This window comes from Lepus europaeus, chromosome 4, assembly GCF_033115175.1.
Source record: "Lepus europaeus isolate LE1 chromosome 4, mLepTim1.pri, whole genome shotgun sequence".
Classification (NCBI taxonomy): Eukaryota; Metazoa; Chordata; class Mammalia; order Lagomorpha; family Leporidae; genus Lepus; species Lepus europaeus.
This window is the reverse complement of record NC_084830.1, coordinates 7,266,345-7,285,691: the sequence shown is the minus strand read 5'-3', so window position 1 is coordinate 7,285,691 and position 19,347 is coordinate 7,266,345. Positions and strand designations below refer to the sequence as shown.

General features: G+C 38.6%; 1 protein-coding gene across 2 annotated transcripts in view; it reads left to right on the top strand.

Moving 5' to 3' along the window:
- KHDRBS3 (KH RNA binding domain containing, signal transduction associated 3) overlaps positions 1-19,347 on the top strand; it is a 224,540-nt gene that overhangs the window by 200,944 nt on the left and 4,249 nt on the right. The window contains exons 8-10 of one of the 2 annotated variants that reach the window (XR_009865776.1): positions 15,449-15,507; positions 17,314-17,463; positions 18,859-18,912. Coding sequence is in view for 1 of the 2 variants with exons in the window: in XM_062189443.1 (XP_062045427.1) it covers positions 15,449-15,507; positions 17,314-17,405 (151 nt within the window). In the remaining variant the exon portion in view is untranslated. Of the gene's footprint in view, positions 1-15,448; positions 15,508-17,313; positions 18,040-18,858; positions 18,913-19,347 lie in introns of those variants that run through there. The other variant, XM_062189443.1, reaches the window with a different exon arrangement.

Here is a 19,347-nt window from a genome sequence, read left to right as displayed (position 1 = left end):
TACTTTCCTCTTAATACACTTTTGTTTTTAAAGATTTATTTATTTTACTTTGAAAGTCAGAGTTACACAGAGAGAAGGAGAGGCAGAGAGAGAGAGAGGTCCTCCATCGCTGGTTCACTCTCCAATTGGCTGCAACAGCTGGAGCTGTGCCAACCCAAAGCCAAGAGCCAGGAGCTTCCTCTGGGTCTCCCACTCTGGTACTTGGGCCATCTTCTACTGCTTTCTCAGGCCATAGAAGAGAGCTGGATTGGAAGTGGAGCAGCCGGGTCTCAAACCGGCGCTCATAGGGAATGCCAGCACTGCAGGCAGCGGCTTTACCTGCTACGCTACAGTGCCAGCCCCGATGTATTTGAAATTTCATTTTCTCTGGGTTTTTCTTCCCATGTTACCCAGAAAACAAAATCTGTTTCGTTTTGTTTTTGAATGGGTAGGAACTTATTTACCTGAGCCGTCACCGTCTGCCTCCCAGGGTCTCCATTAATGGGAAGTTAGAACTGGAGGCTGGAACTGGAATTGAACCCAGGCACTCTGATAAAGGAAATGGGCATCTTAGCCACGTGGTCAAATGCCTCGCACAAGACAGGGATTTTTAAACCATGGTATCGTGTGAGACATTGGGCTCTGTCTATGTGGCTGGCTAGTTAGTAGTGTCTCCCCTGTCACTGCATAGACAGAGACAATTCTCCAGATTAAAATAAACCAATCTACAGGTAAATGTGTATAATACTTGACCTGCTGTCTCTTAAAATTTACTCTTGCCTTGTATTCTACACCAGATATTTCTGACAGTTTAAGATTCCATGCCGCCTTTATACTCTAAACTAATGAATGCTACGAAGTTTTTAGTGTATATGGTTTATATCTGTTAATATTTACCATACAAGAAATTTGTGAAACGGTGACTTGATCAGCCCTTGCCCTGACTGTTGATGAACAACTTGGTATGTTATCCCTCTTAGTATTTTTTTTGTCTGTTCTACTTAATACTACTGGTTTAATTCTGTAATTAATACACAGTTATTCTTAAGTGTTGAAACTTAACTGAAAAGTGATCCCTGTTAAATATAAGAGTGGGAATAAGAGAGGGAAGAGATGTACAATTTGGGACATTCTCAAGCTGACTTGCCCCAAATGGTAGAGTTAGAAACATACCAGGGGATTCCAATTCAATCCCATCAAGGTGGCATGTACCAATGCCATCTCACTAGTCCATTGGATCAATTTCTGTTCACAATTGATCATAATGATAGGTCTAAGAATCAAAAGGGATCACATAAACAAGACTAGTGTCTGAAAATACTAACCGATAGAACAAAAAAGGGAGAGAACAATCCAACATGGGAAGTGGGTTACACAGCAGACTCATAGAATGGCAGATGTCCTAAACAGCACTCTGGCCTCAGAATCAGCCCTTAAGGCATTCGGATCTGGCTGAAAAGCCCATGAGAGTATTTTCTGCGTTGAAAGCCAAGACACTCTGTCAAAAACAAAAAAAATGACCTAAATGAAAGATCTCCGTGAGTGAGATCCCAGTGGAAAGAATAGGTCATCAAAGAAGGAGGTACCTTTCTCTGAAGGGAGGAGAGAACTTCCACTTTGACTATGACCTTGTCTAAATATGATCAGAGTCGGTGAACTCTAGAGGCTTCCATAGCCTTGGCAGCTCATGACAAGAGACTCAGGTGATTACTAATGTCATAAACACGAGTGTCAATTGTTAAATCAACAACTGGAGTCTCTGTGCACTTGCTCCCCATATAGGATCAAGAGCCTAGGGTGATTAATGAGGCCATAAACAAGAGTATCAATTTGTTAAGTCTAGAACAGGAGTCACTGAGCACTTACTCCTCATGTAGGATCTCTGTCCTTAATGTGCTGTACATTGTGATTTAATGCTTTAACTAGTACTCAAACAGTATTTTTCACTTTGTGTTGCTATGTGGGGGCAAACTGTTGAAATCTATACTTAATATATACTAAACTGAACTTCTGTATATAAAGAGAATTGAAAATGAATCTTGATATGAATGGAAGGGGAGAGGGAGCAGGAAAGGGGAGGGTTGTGGGTGGGAGGGAAGTTATGGGGGGAAAGGCATTGTAATCCATAAGCTGTACTTTGGAAATTTATATGCATTAAATAAAAGTTAAAAAAAAAGAAATTCAAAGAAACATTTTAAGTATTAATTTAAAATAAGAACTCATTGCCTGTTAATGTGATTACTTTTATGAAAAAAATTATTATTTTCCAAAAGAAATAGTAAGAATTGTGCCATTATGGATTTTCATACCTGCCTCTACATTCGTCTAATGTGATATATTTTTTGGTTGTAGAAGTTTGAACAACAGATATGTAGCTAGAAAATGAAAAGTAGCCTTTTCAAATAATTATGGCTATTCTTTGAATACCATAACTTGGCAGATGATAGTTTCTTAAAAGTTAGTTGCAGTGTGGGCTCTGAAACATCTGTAGATATTCATGCTCTGTTATGTTAAAATAGCTTTGTCTGTCTTGATACTTGATGGATTTTGTGACAACATGCTTGTATTCATTTAAAAAATATTGGCTTACCGGCTAATGCACATTTTTTCCATGATGTGACACATTTCATTGTGCAGTATCAAAAAGAATCGCATTTGTGATCATCACTGATCTCAAACAAGAAGCATTGGCTTGCTATCAGCTTATAGTGGCACATACTAGTTTTCCAAACTTGTAGCTTTTTTTTTTTTTTTTTTTTATAGGCAGAGTGGACAGTGAGAGAGAGAGACAGAGAGAAAGGTCTTCCTTTGCCGTTGGTTCACCCTCCAGTGGCCGCCGCGGCAGGTGTGCTGCAGCCGGCGCACTGCACTGATCTGAAGCCAGGAGCCAGGTGCTTCTCCTGGTCTCCCATGAGGTGCATGGCCCAAGCACTTGGGCTATCCTCCACTGCACTCCCGGGCCATAGCAGAGAGCTGGCCTGGAAGAGGGGCAACCGGGACAGAATCCAGTGCCCCGAGCGGTACTAGAACCTGGTGTGCCGGCACCGCTAGGCGGAGGATTAGCCTATTGAGCCGCGGCACCGGCCAAACTTGTAGCTTTTACTTAAAGGCTGAACTTCCATCATTGTTAACAAATACTGTCAGTTGTCTTGAAAAATGGCAGGCCCTTTTCATTCATTTTTGAGAATACTTCTATCAGATACCCAAATCTGAATAAGCATTGTGTGTTGCCCTTCATTCTCTCAAGTAAAAATGATACTATGTGAAAAGAGCAATCAGTGAACTAACTAGGTAAAGAAATACCAGGTGCTTTTCCTTGAGGTCACTAGTGTACTTCATTGTGCCCAAGAATTGCTGTGAGACTACTTTTCCTCTCAGCATATGAAATGATAAAAGGCTATGTATGCACTTAACAGTTGAGAATGAAGGAGATCAGTAAGTTTTACTTCTACACAGGAGTCTTCTTAAGTGAAAATCACTTTGTTTTTAACTAGTACAGCTTTGTGGTGTTGCCTTAATTTCTGACAAAGAACCACCACTTTTTTTTAAACTTTTATTTAGTAAATATAAATTTCCAAAGTATAGCTTATGGATTACAGTGGCTTTTCCCCCCCATAACTTCCCTCCCACCTGCAACCTTCCCATCTCCCGCTCCCTCTCCCATTCCATTCATATCAAGATTCATTTTCAATTCTCTTTATATACAGATGATCAATTTAGTATATATTAAGTAAAGATTTCAATAGTTTGCACCCACACAGAACATAAAATGTAAAATACTGTTTCAGTACTAGTATAGCATTAATTCACATTGAACAACACATTAAGGACAGAAGAACCACCACTTTTTAACATAGAACATTTGGTGCAAACGTCATCGCAGTGAAAAAGACAAGTAACATCCTAGTATTACTGGGAAAATAGTTTACTTTGATGGCCCTCTGGGAGTCCGCAGGCCACGCTTTGTAAGCCACTTCTCCAGGCCATTTTGGAGATGTGGTGTGAAGGCTGTGGAATCCAGCAGCAAGAGCAAAATCAAGTGAGATGTCCAGAATATGCTACAGCTTGTGCGTACTTCCCAACAAGTGAATCATCCTCACATCGTAAGTTCCTTAAGGGCAGAAATGCCATGGTGGCTGCCTGCTGCTCACATAGGAAGCACTCTGAATGCCAGGTCACCTCACACAACAAAACTTGCACTAACTCAGAATTCCTAAGAGGGACAAAATAATAGCAATCATGTATTCAATTTAAACACATTTAGTGAAAGATAGAAAACAGGAATGAAGCAAAGTTACTGTGATACCTTTCCCAGGTTGGATGACAATAGCTCCAGTAGCAACTCTGATGCATAAAAATCAAGGAAAGGCTAAAATGCAACAAAGCCACAGTCAGATGACAGGACCTTGTTATAGCTCTTTTTCTGTCCAGCTTACACATACTCATTCTGAAACTTACTAAATATCTTTCTGATGAAGTATTAAATTCATCAAATAACTGTTAGATAAGTAAGACTTTTATTGAAAACAGATTGGAAATGTTTTAGCCATTTACCATAAAAGATTTTAAATCTTGAGGAATCCATGATATGGGAAAATGAGATATTATCCCCAAAATTCATTTTAAATACTTTCATTTATTGTCTATAAAATTTTTTGTTTTTTTGAGAATTATTTTTATTTATTTGAAAATTAGAGTGACAGAGACAGAGAGAAAAAGATCTTCCTCTTACTCGTTCACTGCCCAAATGACCACAACAATTGGGGCCAGGCCAGACTGAAGCCAGGAGCCAGGAACTTCGTCTGGTCTCCCATACAGGTGTCAGAGACTCATGTACTTGGGCTGTCTTCCACAGCTTTCCCAGGAATATTAGCAATGACATGAATTGGAAGTACAGCAGCAGGACTTGAACCTGTGCTCTGATATGGTACGCCAGCATTGCAGGAAGTGGCTTAACCTACTGCACCACAGTGCTGGCCCTGAATATAAAGTTTCTTAATGGTGTTTTTAAGAATTAAACCCCCTAAGTAGAATGGAAATGGTAGACTGGGACAGTCAGTCAATAAGCAATTACCTGGGTTGTACATGTCTAGTTCTTCAGTTTTTCCTGTCATAATAAGCATTTAGTCAATGTTGGATGAAATATTAATTTTTATCATAGTGATTATAGATAAGATTTTAAAGGAACAGGATAAAATAATCAGGGAAATTAGCTCTTCAGTATTAATGCAATAGTGCAGAACTTAGTAATTTGACGTCTGAAGGGATTTACTGTTCTTCCTCTCCTCCAAAGAAAGTCATTTCACTAATAGTAAACAAACAGTACTATTAGACACTCATCATTGATACATGGACAGAGTTTTCAGTGCCCATGTTTGTATTAGTCTTTCATTCACCTTTTTGTTTTTGGAATACCATCATATATTAAGGATAAGTACTGTACATAACAAATGTGAATTAGATATGGTTCTCATTTTCTCCCTCTTTTTTTCTTACCTGTAAAATTAAATAATGTCTTCTTCAAGCAGGGATTTTGAGAGCTAAAGTTTGTCTAAATGTGTTATAAATTAGAGGACTTTAAAAACAGAAACAAAAATAAAATCAGGGAGATGGACTAAGAATATATACCTGTTCCATACAATCCCTCCTTAAAATCTCACATAGTAGCAGAAATGAGTTTGAAAAGATTTACTGAGAAGAAGGAAATGGAATCAGTTTTATGAAAACAAAACAACAAACCCCCATTCAGGAGAAGAGTGTTAGAGTGGTCTGTGAAAGATATAATCCCAAATCAGTTGCTGTGACCAAAGAGTACTAAGGGGTTCAGGGTGTTCTCATAATTGATAGAAAAACTGCCTTTGGAGCAACTAGTCTAGTCTGGTCTTGCTCCTGACTCAGTGGAGCTTGGAAGCACAGAGCAATACTGTTTATTCCCAGATTAAAGGCGTCACAACACAGGACTAAGCCTCAGGTAAAACCACCCTCTAGGGGAATTAGGAACCCCCAAATGTAGAGTCTGTCCTTTTTCCATTACCACCACCAAGAAACTATTTTAAATAAGTGATAACATTCACAGACGAGCAAACTTTGAGAATCTTGAAAGCAAGAATTAACACACATCCATAATTTACAAGCCATGTAAGAAACTTCAGACTCAGTAAACTGAGAAACTGACACCATGAGTGAACAGTGCACATCAAATAGAGGATGATTATCAAGTAAGTAAGTAAATCTTCAAGTGAATAAGAACAGAAGGCATCCATCAAGGCCAAACCAGTTAGAATTGGGAATTAAGGAATTAATAGATGGCTAAGCAGGCCAATGAACAGTACTAAAGGGGGAAGAACTACATGATAGGAAATCTAGGAGATAAGAAAGTTGGAGCCCAAAACTTCAAAAGTAACTACACTGAGGTTGCCAGAAAGGGAAAACAAAGCAAATGAGGGAAAGTAGTGGGGCAGGCATTGTGGCCCGGGTTAAGCTGCTGCTTCCAGTTTGAGGCCTGGCTACTCCAGTTCCAATCCAGAGTCCTGCTAATGTGCCTAAGAAGGCCCCAGTGCTTGGATCCCTGCTGCCAATATGGAAGACCCAGAATGGAATTCCAGGCTCCTAACTCTGACTTGGCCAATGTCCATCTGGGAGATGTTACGAGAGATGAAAGATCTATGTCTCTGTCTCTGCCTTCCAAATAAATAAATAAATATTTTTAAAAGGGGCTTGGGGAGGAGAGAATATTTTTTTTTTAATGAGACAAATCAAAGTAAAAAAATGTGGATTATAATTCACATTGAATTACCAAGTGCCAAAAAAGATGTGATTGTCACAGGTTGTCGATTTGGGATAAAGAGAGAAGACATAAGGAAAGAAAAAAATTCTATGTATAAACATACTTGTATAGATTTCTTGTCAAAAGGGTAAACTCTTGGCTTTTAGTATTTCAGAAAAGGTGCCCTGGTGTCTGGGCAAAAATCAGCCATTATGTGAGACAGAGTTGACTTACAACTTTGGTTTTTACTTTATCATCCTTGGATACCTCAGTAAGCTTTGAGAGCTTCATTTGTTTTGTATATAAAGGAAATAGAATAATATCTGCTTCACAGCATTGTCATGTTAAATGAGATCATGTATACTTCAAATGTGTAACTATAGTTTTAATTATTAATAATAGTGAGTATGGATATATTCTGTAATTATGTATTTGCCAGCAGCACCCTGAATATAGTAGGATAACTAGTAATTTCCCTTCTTCAGGAGTTCAGTTGCATCACATTCTCTCTCCTCCTCCTCAGAGTCCCTCAACCACTCATGTGTCACCTTCATTGAATAGCCTCCTCCTTCTTACCTTCCTCCTACCACCAACAAAATTAGACTCTGATACCAGGGTCTATACTTACTCCGTGTTCTATGGAAATGTATTTGTCTGTACTAGCTACTAAGAGGCAAGAGTTCGCATCTTCTTTGTTTATTTGAATCCTTATACATTTAGAATTGAGGTGGGTCGGGGAGATGCCTCTTGTTCAAGTTTACTCATTACTAACACTTTGTCTTTTCTAAACTGCCTGAACACACAGATTGGTTTGTTTTTGTTTTTGATAATTTTGTTGTAATCTATTCAGAGTATTTAATGTGTATGGTGTGTGTGTGTGTGTATGTGTGAGTGATAAAACAGACAGAAATGCCTCCCTTGTAGGACTTAACGTTTTCATGAGAGAAAGTTAACAGTGAGCATAATGAATAGATTAGGGTGTATTTAGAAGGTGACAAATTTTGTAGAAAAAAGAAAATAGAGCAAGATAAAGTGGATCAGGTGTGCCAGGGTAGGGGATTGCAGTTTTCATCTCAGAAGATGTCTTGGATATGGCATCGTTTGAGCAAAGTCTTGAGAAAGGTAAAGTTAGCCATGGAGATGTTTGTAGGTAAAATTGTTCCAGGCAAATATTATAGTGGGTGAAAAGAATGACTCTCAGCTTTCTGTCCTTAAAAACCAAAATAAAGTTAGTATCATCTGAGATGTAGAAAGGCTTAGGTAATGAGATAAGAAGTTCCATGTAATTTTGGCCTTCTATTTGAGATGGCTATTAGAAGTTGAAATGTTCAGCAGACACCTAGGTGTAAAATGACCCTTGGAGAAGTACCTGGTCTAGAGCTATAAATTTGAGAGAATTTTCTATTTAGATTACATTTCAAGTAAAGATTTGAGATAAATGTTTGTGCCAAGGGACCTGTTAGATAAAGCAGAAAAAAGTACCAGGCTCTGAACTGTGGACTGTTCCAATTTTAAGAAGAAAGATGAGTGGATGACTGATAAGTAGTCAGTGAAATAGGAATGAAACCCGGAAGCAAAGCATCCTGGAGGCCAAGAACAGAAAAGAATAGCAGGGAAGAGGAAGGTGGTCAGTTGTATCAGTTACTGATTGGTCACATAACATGAGGAACGAGAATTGATTCTTGAATTTAGTGAAGGATGAAGAGTATAAAAGTAGTAGAGGGGATGATTGCAATGGATTTGGAAGAATAATCAGTGTACTACCAGCAACTTAAAGAGAAGAAATAGTAGTCAGAATGTTTGTAACATGACACTGAACATGTAAAATCCTAGTGTGCATGGAAATTGAATGGTCAAAGGAGGCAAGATCAGTGGACCCTGAGCGAGCTGAGAGTCAGTGATTGAAAGGCCTGCTTGTTTAAATGACCATCTACTTTATGTACAGAAATCACTAAGACTCAGCACATTGGTGCTATTGGGAGACTCGCAGCCAGGTGTTGGTCCAGAAAAGTGAAACGTAAAGATCTGAAAGTGAAGTGATGTATTAAGGGTAGAGGAAAGAGAGCAGTGACCCTTCTAGGTCCAGTGGGCCCTTAGCTTGGTAGATAATGAAAAAATTGGAGAGAGCTGAGGGAAAAGGTTTGTCACTACAGTGAATCAACTTTCTGTTGGACAAGAAGGTTTCAAAGAGTTTGAGAATATACAGGGGATTTTTCTAGATATGAAATTCTGTTGAATTTCATGACTTCCGTAGTGCACAGTGAAAGAGTTGCAGAGGTGGGTGGGGAATGAGGATAGGTGGAATGTGCAGAGTGGAGGCTTGCTGGAGATGAAGAGTGACCTCGTGTCTGGAGATGGAGAGTCGGACTCAGTGTCAGAGAGAGAGGCCCACTCTGGAGCTACTGAGAGAGGGGCTTCCATGTGTTCCCTTTTAGTGGAGGTCAGGAATATTCAGACTATAAATATTTTCGTTTTTATTATTAATATTTTAATTTCTGTCTATAAATGAAGAGATTTTAACGTTTTTCCCTCTTCACTGTATGTTGAATTTTTAGTTTATCCTTGGGAAATAGGACACGTCTTTGGCTAATAGACATTTGAGGTACACAAAATGAAATGCTGCAAAAGCAATTCAGATGGAACTGACAGGTATGAGAATGGGGCTCAGCTGTGCCCAGCTCCTCAGCTTGATGACAGTCTTGCAATAAATAATCAGAAACTGGGTAAAATGATAGCAAATGTCAGTTTAAAGTTTTCACTTGTCAAAACTGAGACTGTCATATCACCAAACCATTGCTGGACCGAATTATGCTACCTCTTATCTTTTTGTTCATTGGAAAACATTCTTCACCTCCATTTTTTTATCCGTAACTGTGCTTCACAGACAAATTCCCAGTCTGTACTGATGTTCATTACTGCTCGCTTCATTTAATAAAGGAGGCTTAGTTTGGTCAGAAAGCAATTGTTAGACTCTTCTGTGTATCAGTCCTATAGCTGTCCTTTCTGATTTCAACTTAAACAATCGAGAACCATCTCAAAGAAATTCCTTTTCAGTTGTATGAAGTGATCACTCTCACTTTATCCTTGTGACAGAGATAAAATTCTCAGGAACTGGGTGCCTGAGCTGTGGTGTAGTAGACTAAGCCTCTACCTTCTGCACAGACATCCCATATGGGCACCAGTTTGTGTCCCAGCTGCTCCTCTTCTGATCTAGCTCTCTGCTTATGGCCTGGAAAAGCAGTAGACAATGGCCCAAGTGCTAGGGCCGGTGCCCCCGCGTGGAGACCCAGATGAAGCCCCCAGCTTCACCCCTACCATTGCAGCCATTTAGTTAATGAACCAGTGGGTGAAAACCCTGTCTGTCTGTCTCTCTCTCTCTCTCTCTCTCTTTCTGTCTCTGTAACTCTACCTTTCAAATAATAAATAAAATATTAAAAAAAAAAAAACCTCAAGAACCTCAAGGTTTTTTCCAAGGAGCTATTATGTTGTTACTTGTGACCTTTGAAAGAAGACTGAGGTTAATTTAATTTAGTACTGAGTTTTTAAGAAGTGTTAGCCAATTTATTTTCAGCAAAAAGGGAAGTTATTTTGACTAGTTTAAGGCCAGATTCTATGAATGAGCCATTGAGTGTATGTTAGAGCTTCAAGGGACTCCACGCGGCATGTAGATCAGCCCTTGGCTGGACAGAGGAACAGCAGGATCCAGCCAGCAGAGTGACTCTCTCAAGATTGCACTGCAGGCAAAGGCCCTTGTTTAGAAGATGTGTGGACCGTTGACACTGATATATGTATCAGATGTTTGAGTCTGATTGTTCTCAAGGCAAGGAAAGCATTATACTTTAATAGCATTCTATCTTTGAAGCTACAATATCTTAAGTAGGAAAACCACATTTGTTTCACTGTTTTTATGTTGGATATATGGTCTGTTTTGAATATGAAAATTTCTCCTTTTTTCAGCAAGTCCTTCTTTTGTTCTCATTGTAAATGTATATTATGCCTTGAGGGAAAGATTGACCTACAGAAAGGGGAAAGGAGGGGGGGGACCAAATTGAGACCAAAGAGAACTAAGGCAGTTAGAGGTCACTATAATCATGTGGCAATGAGTTCCACTTGGACCCTGACTTGTTTCTTAGCATGAGAAGGGGTGTAGGTGCTCCACAAGGAGCAAACCAGAGACATTCTGGAAGATCAGCAACATATATGAGAGTAAAACAGGACCCTCCCTTGCCAGTTACCTGCCATGGTGAGCAAATCACATCTTTGGCATACATATTCAGAACATGGAAATGGTAGCATCCTGAGCTTTGAGTGTAGGTGCCACCACTTAGAAGTTGTATGACCCTGGGCACGTGGTATAACCTGTCTGAGCCATATTGCCTCAGCAGCATAGAGATGTTTTCATAGTAAGTGAGGTCATACACATGAGGTGCTGCTGATATGGCAGTGATCTGGCTCACAATAGCTCCTTTTCTCTTACACCTCCTTTTTGTCTTCCAAATTCTCTAGGAATTCAGCCCTGAGTTTGAAGACCATTTTGTAAAACTCTGTAGCTATATATGTGCCTCTGGAAAGATTGCGCACTGCCAGGTAGTATCAGTCAGCTCTAGAAGTGACTGTTTGGTTCCTGGGAAGCATTTGAAAGGGCCAGTGAGACTAACACAGCACATTCCAGAGAGCTTATGTTTTACAGAGATCTTATATCATAACCAGTATTTTATACTCTGTTTAATCAACACGATTAAACCAGGATAACAAAGTGTAGCTTATATTCTGCATAGAGAGGAAATTCTGGCCCAAGTATTTTATCAATACTTATTAGTTCTATATGAAGAACTACTTGCAGTTACTCAGATTTTTCAGCCTGTTTCCTGCCTCCGTGCTATGCATCTACTGCTCCTTCTGATGGAAGGCCCTTATTGCCACTGCTTCTGCCCATTCCTTTTCAGCCCTTCTCCACCTTCATCCTCCTGGTCTTTTAGAATGCTCCTCAAGCGTGCCATTCTCAGGAAGCTGCTCACAACACACCAGAGTGATGGAGGTACCCCTTCTCCATATACCCAGTCAACCAACACATGTAATAGAAGCATCTGTTAAGGCCAGGTTGATGAGAAATAGTGAAAACATTCTGTAGGGGAAACTGGCCTAACCCTGGGCAATTGTGAGAGTTCTCTCTGGAAGTGATAGTTAAGCTAAAATAACAATAGGAAATAGCTCAGAGGAGGGGAGAGGAGCATTTCTGGTAGCAAATGTGAAGACTCATCCCCATACATGTGACACAAAAAGGAGCACAGCTCCATTGCTTACCTTTTTCTCAAAGGAATTGTTTACTGTACCATGATCATTGCATTTGATGATTGATCTCTGGTGTCATATACCTGAGAAAGGAAACAAGGGTGAGAACCAGGTGTGGGTGTAGCTAACACGTGTGACCTTTGCAGTCAGATAGATTCAGCTCTCCTGTTCTCAATGAGGTTTTAAGAAGACTTAGGCTTTATTATGTATAATATCCTTATCTACAGAAATGGGTATGACAGTTACAGTTACCTTGGGCTGGAGCTGTTGTGATAACGCTAGGAGGAATCTCAGCAGCTAGCATAAGGTAGGCAGTTGCCGCATGGATTTTATTCTTGTGACTCCCCAAGGTGTTAAATAGCTGAGCTTGGTCATTTCCCATTTTGATTGGTTGTATGGAGTTGGAATGCTGGGATGTTTTGTTTCCACAACAGGCTAAGATAATTTCAGGACTGTTATTTCCTTACAAAATTAAGTAGAGTGGGAAAGAGGAGTGCCTGAGAGGGTGAGTAGAAGCTCTTCTTCAAATACTCAAGATGCTTATGGTTTGATAGCCTAGATTTTTCCACAGGTCTGATCCTATAAAAATTATGGATACTTCAGATATATTGTATATATGTAGCCTGTTTTACACTATCTGCAAAGTTGCAGTAGTAACAGGCTTTCTCCTGCCTTTCCTTCTGTCTCAAGGATGTTGGAATATAGATTGCCAATGCTTTGAAAAGCTTCTATGCCCTCTGACTTCTATTTTTTTTTCTTTTTTTTAAACTTTTATTTAATGAATATAAATTTCCAAAGTACAGCTTATGGATTACAATGGCTCCCCCCCCCATAACTTCCCTCCCACCCGCAACCCTCCCCTTTCCCACTCCCTCTCCCCTTCCATTCATATCAAGATTCATTTTCTATTCTCTTTATATACAGAAGATCAGTTTAGTATATATTAAGTATAGATTTCAACAGTTTGCCCCCACATAGCAACACAAAGTGAAAAATACTGTTGGAGTAATAGTTATAGCATTAAATCACAATGTACAGCACATTGAGGACAGAGATCCTACATGATTTTTTTTTAAAATTGATTAATTTTCTATGCAATGTCCAATTTAAAACCAAGGTTTTTTTTTTTTCATTTTCAATTATCTTTATATACAGAAGATCGATTCAGTATATACTAAGTAAAGATTTCATCAGTTTGCACCCACACAGAAACACATAGTGTAAAAATATTGTTTCAGTACTAGTTATAGCATTACTTCACGTTGGACAACACATTAAGGACAGATCCCACATGAGACGGAAGTACACAGTGACTCCTGTTGTTGACTTAACAATTTGACACTCTTGTTTATGGCGTCAGTAATCTCCCTAGGCTCTAGTCATGAGTTGCCAAGGCTATGGAAGCCTTTAGGGTTTGCCGACTTCGATCTTATTCCGATAGGGTCATAGTCAAAGTGGAAGTTCTCTCCTCCCTTCAGAGAAAGGTACCTCCTTCTTTGATGGCCCCGTTCTTTCCACTGGGATCTCACTTGCAGAGATCTTTCATTTAGGTCTTCTTTTTTTTTTTTTTTCCAGAGTGTCTTGGCTATCCATGCCTAAAATACTCTCATGGGCTCTTGAATCAGATCTGGCTGCCTTAAGGGCTGATTCTGAGGCCAGAGTGCTGTTTAGGACATCTGCCGTTCTATCAGTCTGCTGTGTATCCCGCTTCCCATGTTGGATCATTCTCTCCCTTTTTGATTCTATCAGTTAGTATTCGAAGACACTAGTCTTGTTTGTGTGATCCCTTTGACTCTTAGACCTATCAGTGTGATCAGTTGTAAACTGAAGTTGATCACTTGGACTAGTGAGATGGCATTGGCACATGCCACCTTGATTGGATTGTATTGGAATCCCCTGGCACATTTCTAACTGCACCATTAGAATGGCTTACATTCAGAAATCTACCAACAATAGATGCTGGAGAGGATGTGGGGAAAAAGGGACACTAACCCACTGTTGGTGGGAATGCAAACTGGTTAAGCCACTATGGAAGTCAGTCTGGTGATACCTCAGAAACCTGAATATAACCCTACCATACAACCCAGCCATCCCACTCCTTGGAATTTACCCAAAGGAAATTAAATTGGCAAACAAAAAAAGCTGTCTGCACCTTAATGTTTATTGCAGCTCAATTCACAAAAGCTAAGACCTGGAACCAACCCAAATGCCCATCAACAGTAGACTGGATAAAGAAATTATGGGACATGTACTCTATAGAATACTATACAGCAATCAAAAACAGTGAAACCCGGTCATTTGCAACAAGATGGAGGAATCTGGAAAACATCATGCTGAGTGAAATAAGCCAGTCCCAAAGGGACAAATATCATATAATCTCCCTGATTGGCGACAACTAACTGAGCACCAAAGGGGAAACCTGTTGAAGTGAATTGGACACTATGAGAAACAGTGACTTGATCAGCGCTTGTCCTAACTGTTGATGTACAATGCAATACTTTATCCATTATAGTATTTTTTTGTTCTAGTATTATTTTTTGAACTCTGTAATTAACACACAATTATCTTAGGTGTTTAAATTTTAACCGAAAAGTGATCCCTGTTAAATATAAGAGTGGGAAAAAGAGAGGGAGGAGATGTACAATTTTGGACATACTCAATCGGACTTGCCCTGACTTTTAAACACAGATCGTCTACCAGCCCTCCTGCTGCACGTGGTCACTGGGGCTGTGTTGGTGTTGTCCTCCACTTCCTGATGGCAGTGCAGTAGTGCTGCAGAACAGTGTGCATCTGTACTTGTTCTTAACGTGTTGCCAGTGCTCACAGTTCACACATAGCCAACTTCTCTTTTTTTTAACGAATGCATTTTACATGGATACTACTTTAGGAATATAGTGGTTCTTTCCCCCATACTCACCCTCTCACCCTGACTCAAATCCCACCTCCTACTCCCTCTCCCATCCATAAATAGGAGTGTTAATTGTTAAAGGAACAGCAGAAGTCACTGTGGTTAACTTTCCATCTGTTGGAAAGGAGTGATGTTTGCTGCCTCCTCCACTCCCATAGTACCTGGCACAATCCCACCCCAGTCACTGTCAGGCAGTTCTAGCATTGTACACACACACTCCCAGAACAAGTTCTATCTTTGTATTTCCACATGCAGTTTAGGGTCTTACCATGAGTTCCTTAAAGTGTTGTTTTAAGATTCAGATATAATTATGTATTAAATGGGGGAATTAAGGAGAGAGGCTTCTGATAACCATGAAGTGTAAGGCTTTTGTCTGAAGGCTCTGTCATCTTGTAGAGATTTGTTTTTAGCCCTGCTTTTTGTTAGTTGTCTTTAAGTTTCAGAATACATTTTAAACTCACAGCCAGATCATTTTGTCCTGTGTTTCCTTTTATTCAATACAGTGGTGCTGATTACTATGATTATGGACACGGGCTCAGTGAGGAGACCTACGATTCCTATGGTGAGTGACTGGTCACAGCAACCTAATGTGGAGAGGGGGAGTGGCCACAGAAAGACCTTGAAGGTCTTAATTGGAGAAAAAATTTAAAAAGTCACTTTGCCTGTGAAATAGAAACTTTCTCTCAGTTCATTTGTGCATATCTTGGCTATTTCCAGAGGCTTCTTTACTATTTAATATTTAGAGAGTACTAAAGATTTGCAGAAAATTGCATGGGTTAAGATACTGAATTAGATTTTCTGTTTGGGTTGATTGCCATGTGCTGATTTTTCTCATTCATGGACGGTTTGGCAAACTGCATATACTTGATAGCATGGGTCTTTTTGAAGAGTCTGCTTATTGACAGTAAAAGGAAATGAAACCATTGAGACTGCAGCTCTAAAGTGATTCTCCTACTTCGTTATGTTTTAACTCATTCTCAATCTCAAATCCTCTGAAAAAAATTACACAGCGAGTCATTCCATAAAGGTTACAAAAGCACTGAGCCAGCGAGGAGATGCAGGGGTCTGTGGGGCTTCAGGGAGGCAACCAGACCCCTCAGAGTTCAGTGGGACCTGATAGAGATGCTGGAGAGCCCATGTCCAAAGTCTGAATATGCAGAAGGATGACAGATTGAATTAAAAGAGTTGGCAGCAGCAACATAATGATGGTAAGAAGCACCTTTGCTGCAGGGCAAAGAGATCAGAGAATACGAAGCTTCAGTCAGTTGCAAAGCTATGATGAGTGTGTAGTACGCAGTACAAATGAGTCAGGACTGTGGTTAATGGATGTTATGACATTTTTCTGAACATAACTGAAAAACCTTTTTCCAGGGTTCCTTTTGAAGTGTATTTTGTTATATCACCTGCCTGAACCCATGATGACCGCATCTTGGTTTTTCTTCTTCTTTTTTTTTTTTTTCTCTTTTTTGGTTATTCATAACAAACACTTAAGAGAAATACATTGGCTTGCTGAAAGCTATCTACTTAAATTGATGCAAGTTAGCTTGCGGGAATGACGTTGATTGCATGTTTGTATCAAAAAAAAGGAGGTCATTTTAAGCATTTTTCCTTCACAGCTTTTTAAATTGGTCTCTGTGGACCCATGGCTTTTAAACTGCTGTATGCTGCAGCAGGGATGTTAACTGTTTGCTGTCAGAGACCTGTAGGTAACTCATTGGAAGTCCTGAAGCTGAACATCTGTTTAATGTCAGATATCCTTTGTTACTGATACCATTGTCCAGTACGGGTTTAGTTATAATGACTGAAATTTCACATTGTAGCATTTAGTTTATTTCATATTCCTGAAGTGTTCTTGATGTGAATTTTTAACTAGTGCAAATTTCTATATAAAAGGGCCTATGAAGAGTGAGACAACATATCTTTTTCTCACTTTGCCCATTCCCCCTTTTGCACTTAATCCTTTTATCCTCACAGATTTTTATCCATATTTTTCTTTGTTTTTGCGATAAGGAGCAATCTAAGTGATCTTGTTTCCCTTCTGTTAATATTTACCAAAAGGTGGTCCAGTTGGTTGAGTGAGCTTTTGAACTTTTATTAAGAGTAACCAAAATTCTTGCAAAGATGATTACCATTCAAGATACAAAAATCACCTTTTTTCCCGTGTTGGTAGGTTTCATTAGTGAGGCAGGCATGTTCCATTGTGTTTGTAATTTTTATTTAATTTCTTGTTTTTTTTTAATATATCAGGGATGCATATATATATTTAAATACAACATCTACCATTGGTTCAATATTGTTATATTCTGAAATATGAAGCCAGTGGGATCCATGGTAATGATGTAATTGTGATTCCTCTCACTAATTTTAGGGCAAGAGGAGTGGACCAACTCAAGACACAAGGCACCTTCAGCGAGGACAGCGAAGGGCGTCTACAGAGACCAGCCATATGGCAGATACTGATTGTACTGTCTGATGTTGTGAAATAGCCAGTCTCCACCAGTCCTGTATACTGTTCAAAGTAATTTTTTTCTATGAACAATCCCTTTTTAAATAAATCAAAATGCTTAAAATCTGAATGGATGGAACTTAATACTACTTTGTTGAAACATCAACCTGGGCAGAAAAAAAAAGACATGTAAAATTTTGTTATTTCCACTCTGTATATGAAAAAATAGGTCATCAAAAGGAGAAAAAATAACTTTGATTAACTAGTGTTAAACAAAAAAATAGGTTTACTAAATATGTTAATCCATTCTTTTAACATAAGCCTCACCTTTTATTTTAAATGTTTCCATAGAATTTAGTTATTTTATCTTTCAGCAATATGCTAGTTCTTTTTTTTTTCTTTTGCCAACATGCGTAAAAAGGGAAGCCAATTACAAGTGCAAATAATGTGGTATTCTTTTGTAACTAAAGTCTTGAAATGTTCTGTAGTGTTAAGCAAAGTCCTATCTTGCTTGATACTAAATAAACTTTTGAAAGAAATTTCGTGTGTGTGAGCTAACAATTTCATGTTTTTCTTATTTAAAAAGGCTTTCATAAATAGTTGTAAACAGGGAAAGAATTCATTTAACAATGCTTGTCATAACAGGGTCACACTAAACATTGTACAACTTATTTTAAAAATGGTATAAAATTAAATGTACCATTATATACTCACCGTAGATTTAAATGCTGTTTAAAGAGTCCAAATGTTATCAAGCTGCTTGAGTGGCACGTTAAAACTACGCAAAACCAAATCTTGTTTAAACACTGGTTTTAAAAATAACTACTGGATTTTCTGAAAAAGATGTGATCAGTTTTCATCTTGTTGAGCATTTTTTCACTAGTGCAACTTTGGATTTTTTATGAGAATTTTGGTACCTTAATGAACACCTCGCTCCATGCTGGAAGCAATAAGCACAAAGCTTTTAAAGACATTCTGACTTGACTAATTGAGGTCGCACTCGCCAAGGCTGAGGATGTGTAACCCTTAAACGGTCTTCATTTTCAAAGGTAAATAAATCAAATAAGATTTTAATCTCAATTAATTTATCTTAATATAAATAATAAAGCTAGGGAGATTACAACTTAGCAAGTTTCATTATCCATTTTAGAAAAGTTTTAAGATCACCTAAATTCTCATTTTAAAAAGTTTAATTTGTTTTAGTAATCTAAAAAGCCTTAGTTTAGTCAGTTTAATTGGGGCCAATTATTCCCTATTAAACAAATGTAAAACCTCATAACTAGTTATTTGTAATACATTATTTGGTTAGTAATTGAGGGCACTTCTTAAAACTGACAAATATTTAATAAAGTTATTTAATCATTTTGCTTAAGTTTTGTTTTAAGTGTAGATTATATAAAATGTTTAATTTTTATTTCTTGAGGGATCTCCTTCCATTTTGAGTAAAATGATCTTTTCTTTTGTTAGGAGACATCAGTCATCTTGGAATGTCAGAGGAACTGGTTTACACCTGGAACAAAGGTGAGTGCCTGTTTATACCCGGGATGCTTGCTCACCATGTAAAGTGAAGATAATCGAAAGTCACCCGGACATTTTCCCATGCTGGTTCCCTGCTACCAATTCTGGTGATGGTGGCAGGTTAATTCTTCAGGTCAGAAAAAGAGCTTCTTGAATGTAAACAAATCAGACTCAGTAAACTTCATTAGAGTTGCAACAGTTGGAGGCTCATGTCATCACAATGTTTAAATATGTGAATTACTTTCTTAAATAAAAGTAGTCAACATGAAAAAGTTTTCAAAATCATTACATAGAAAAAGTAGTTTCCCATACTTAGTACTTTCCATATGTGTATGCATACACACACACACAAAAAAGCTACGCAAATAAACATTAAATTGTTGACATTAATTATCTCAGTTTTGTTTAAATATGGTTTTTTGTGCTTATGGATTTTGT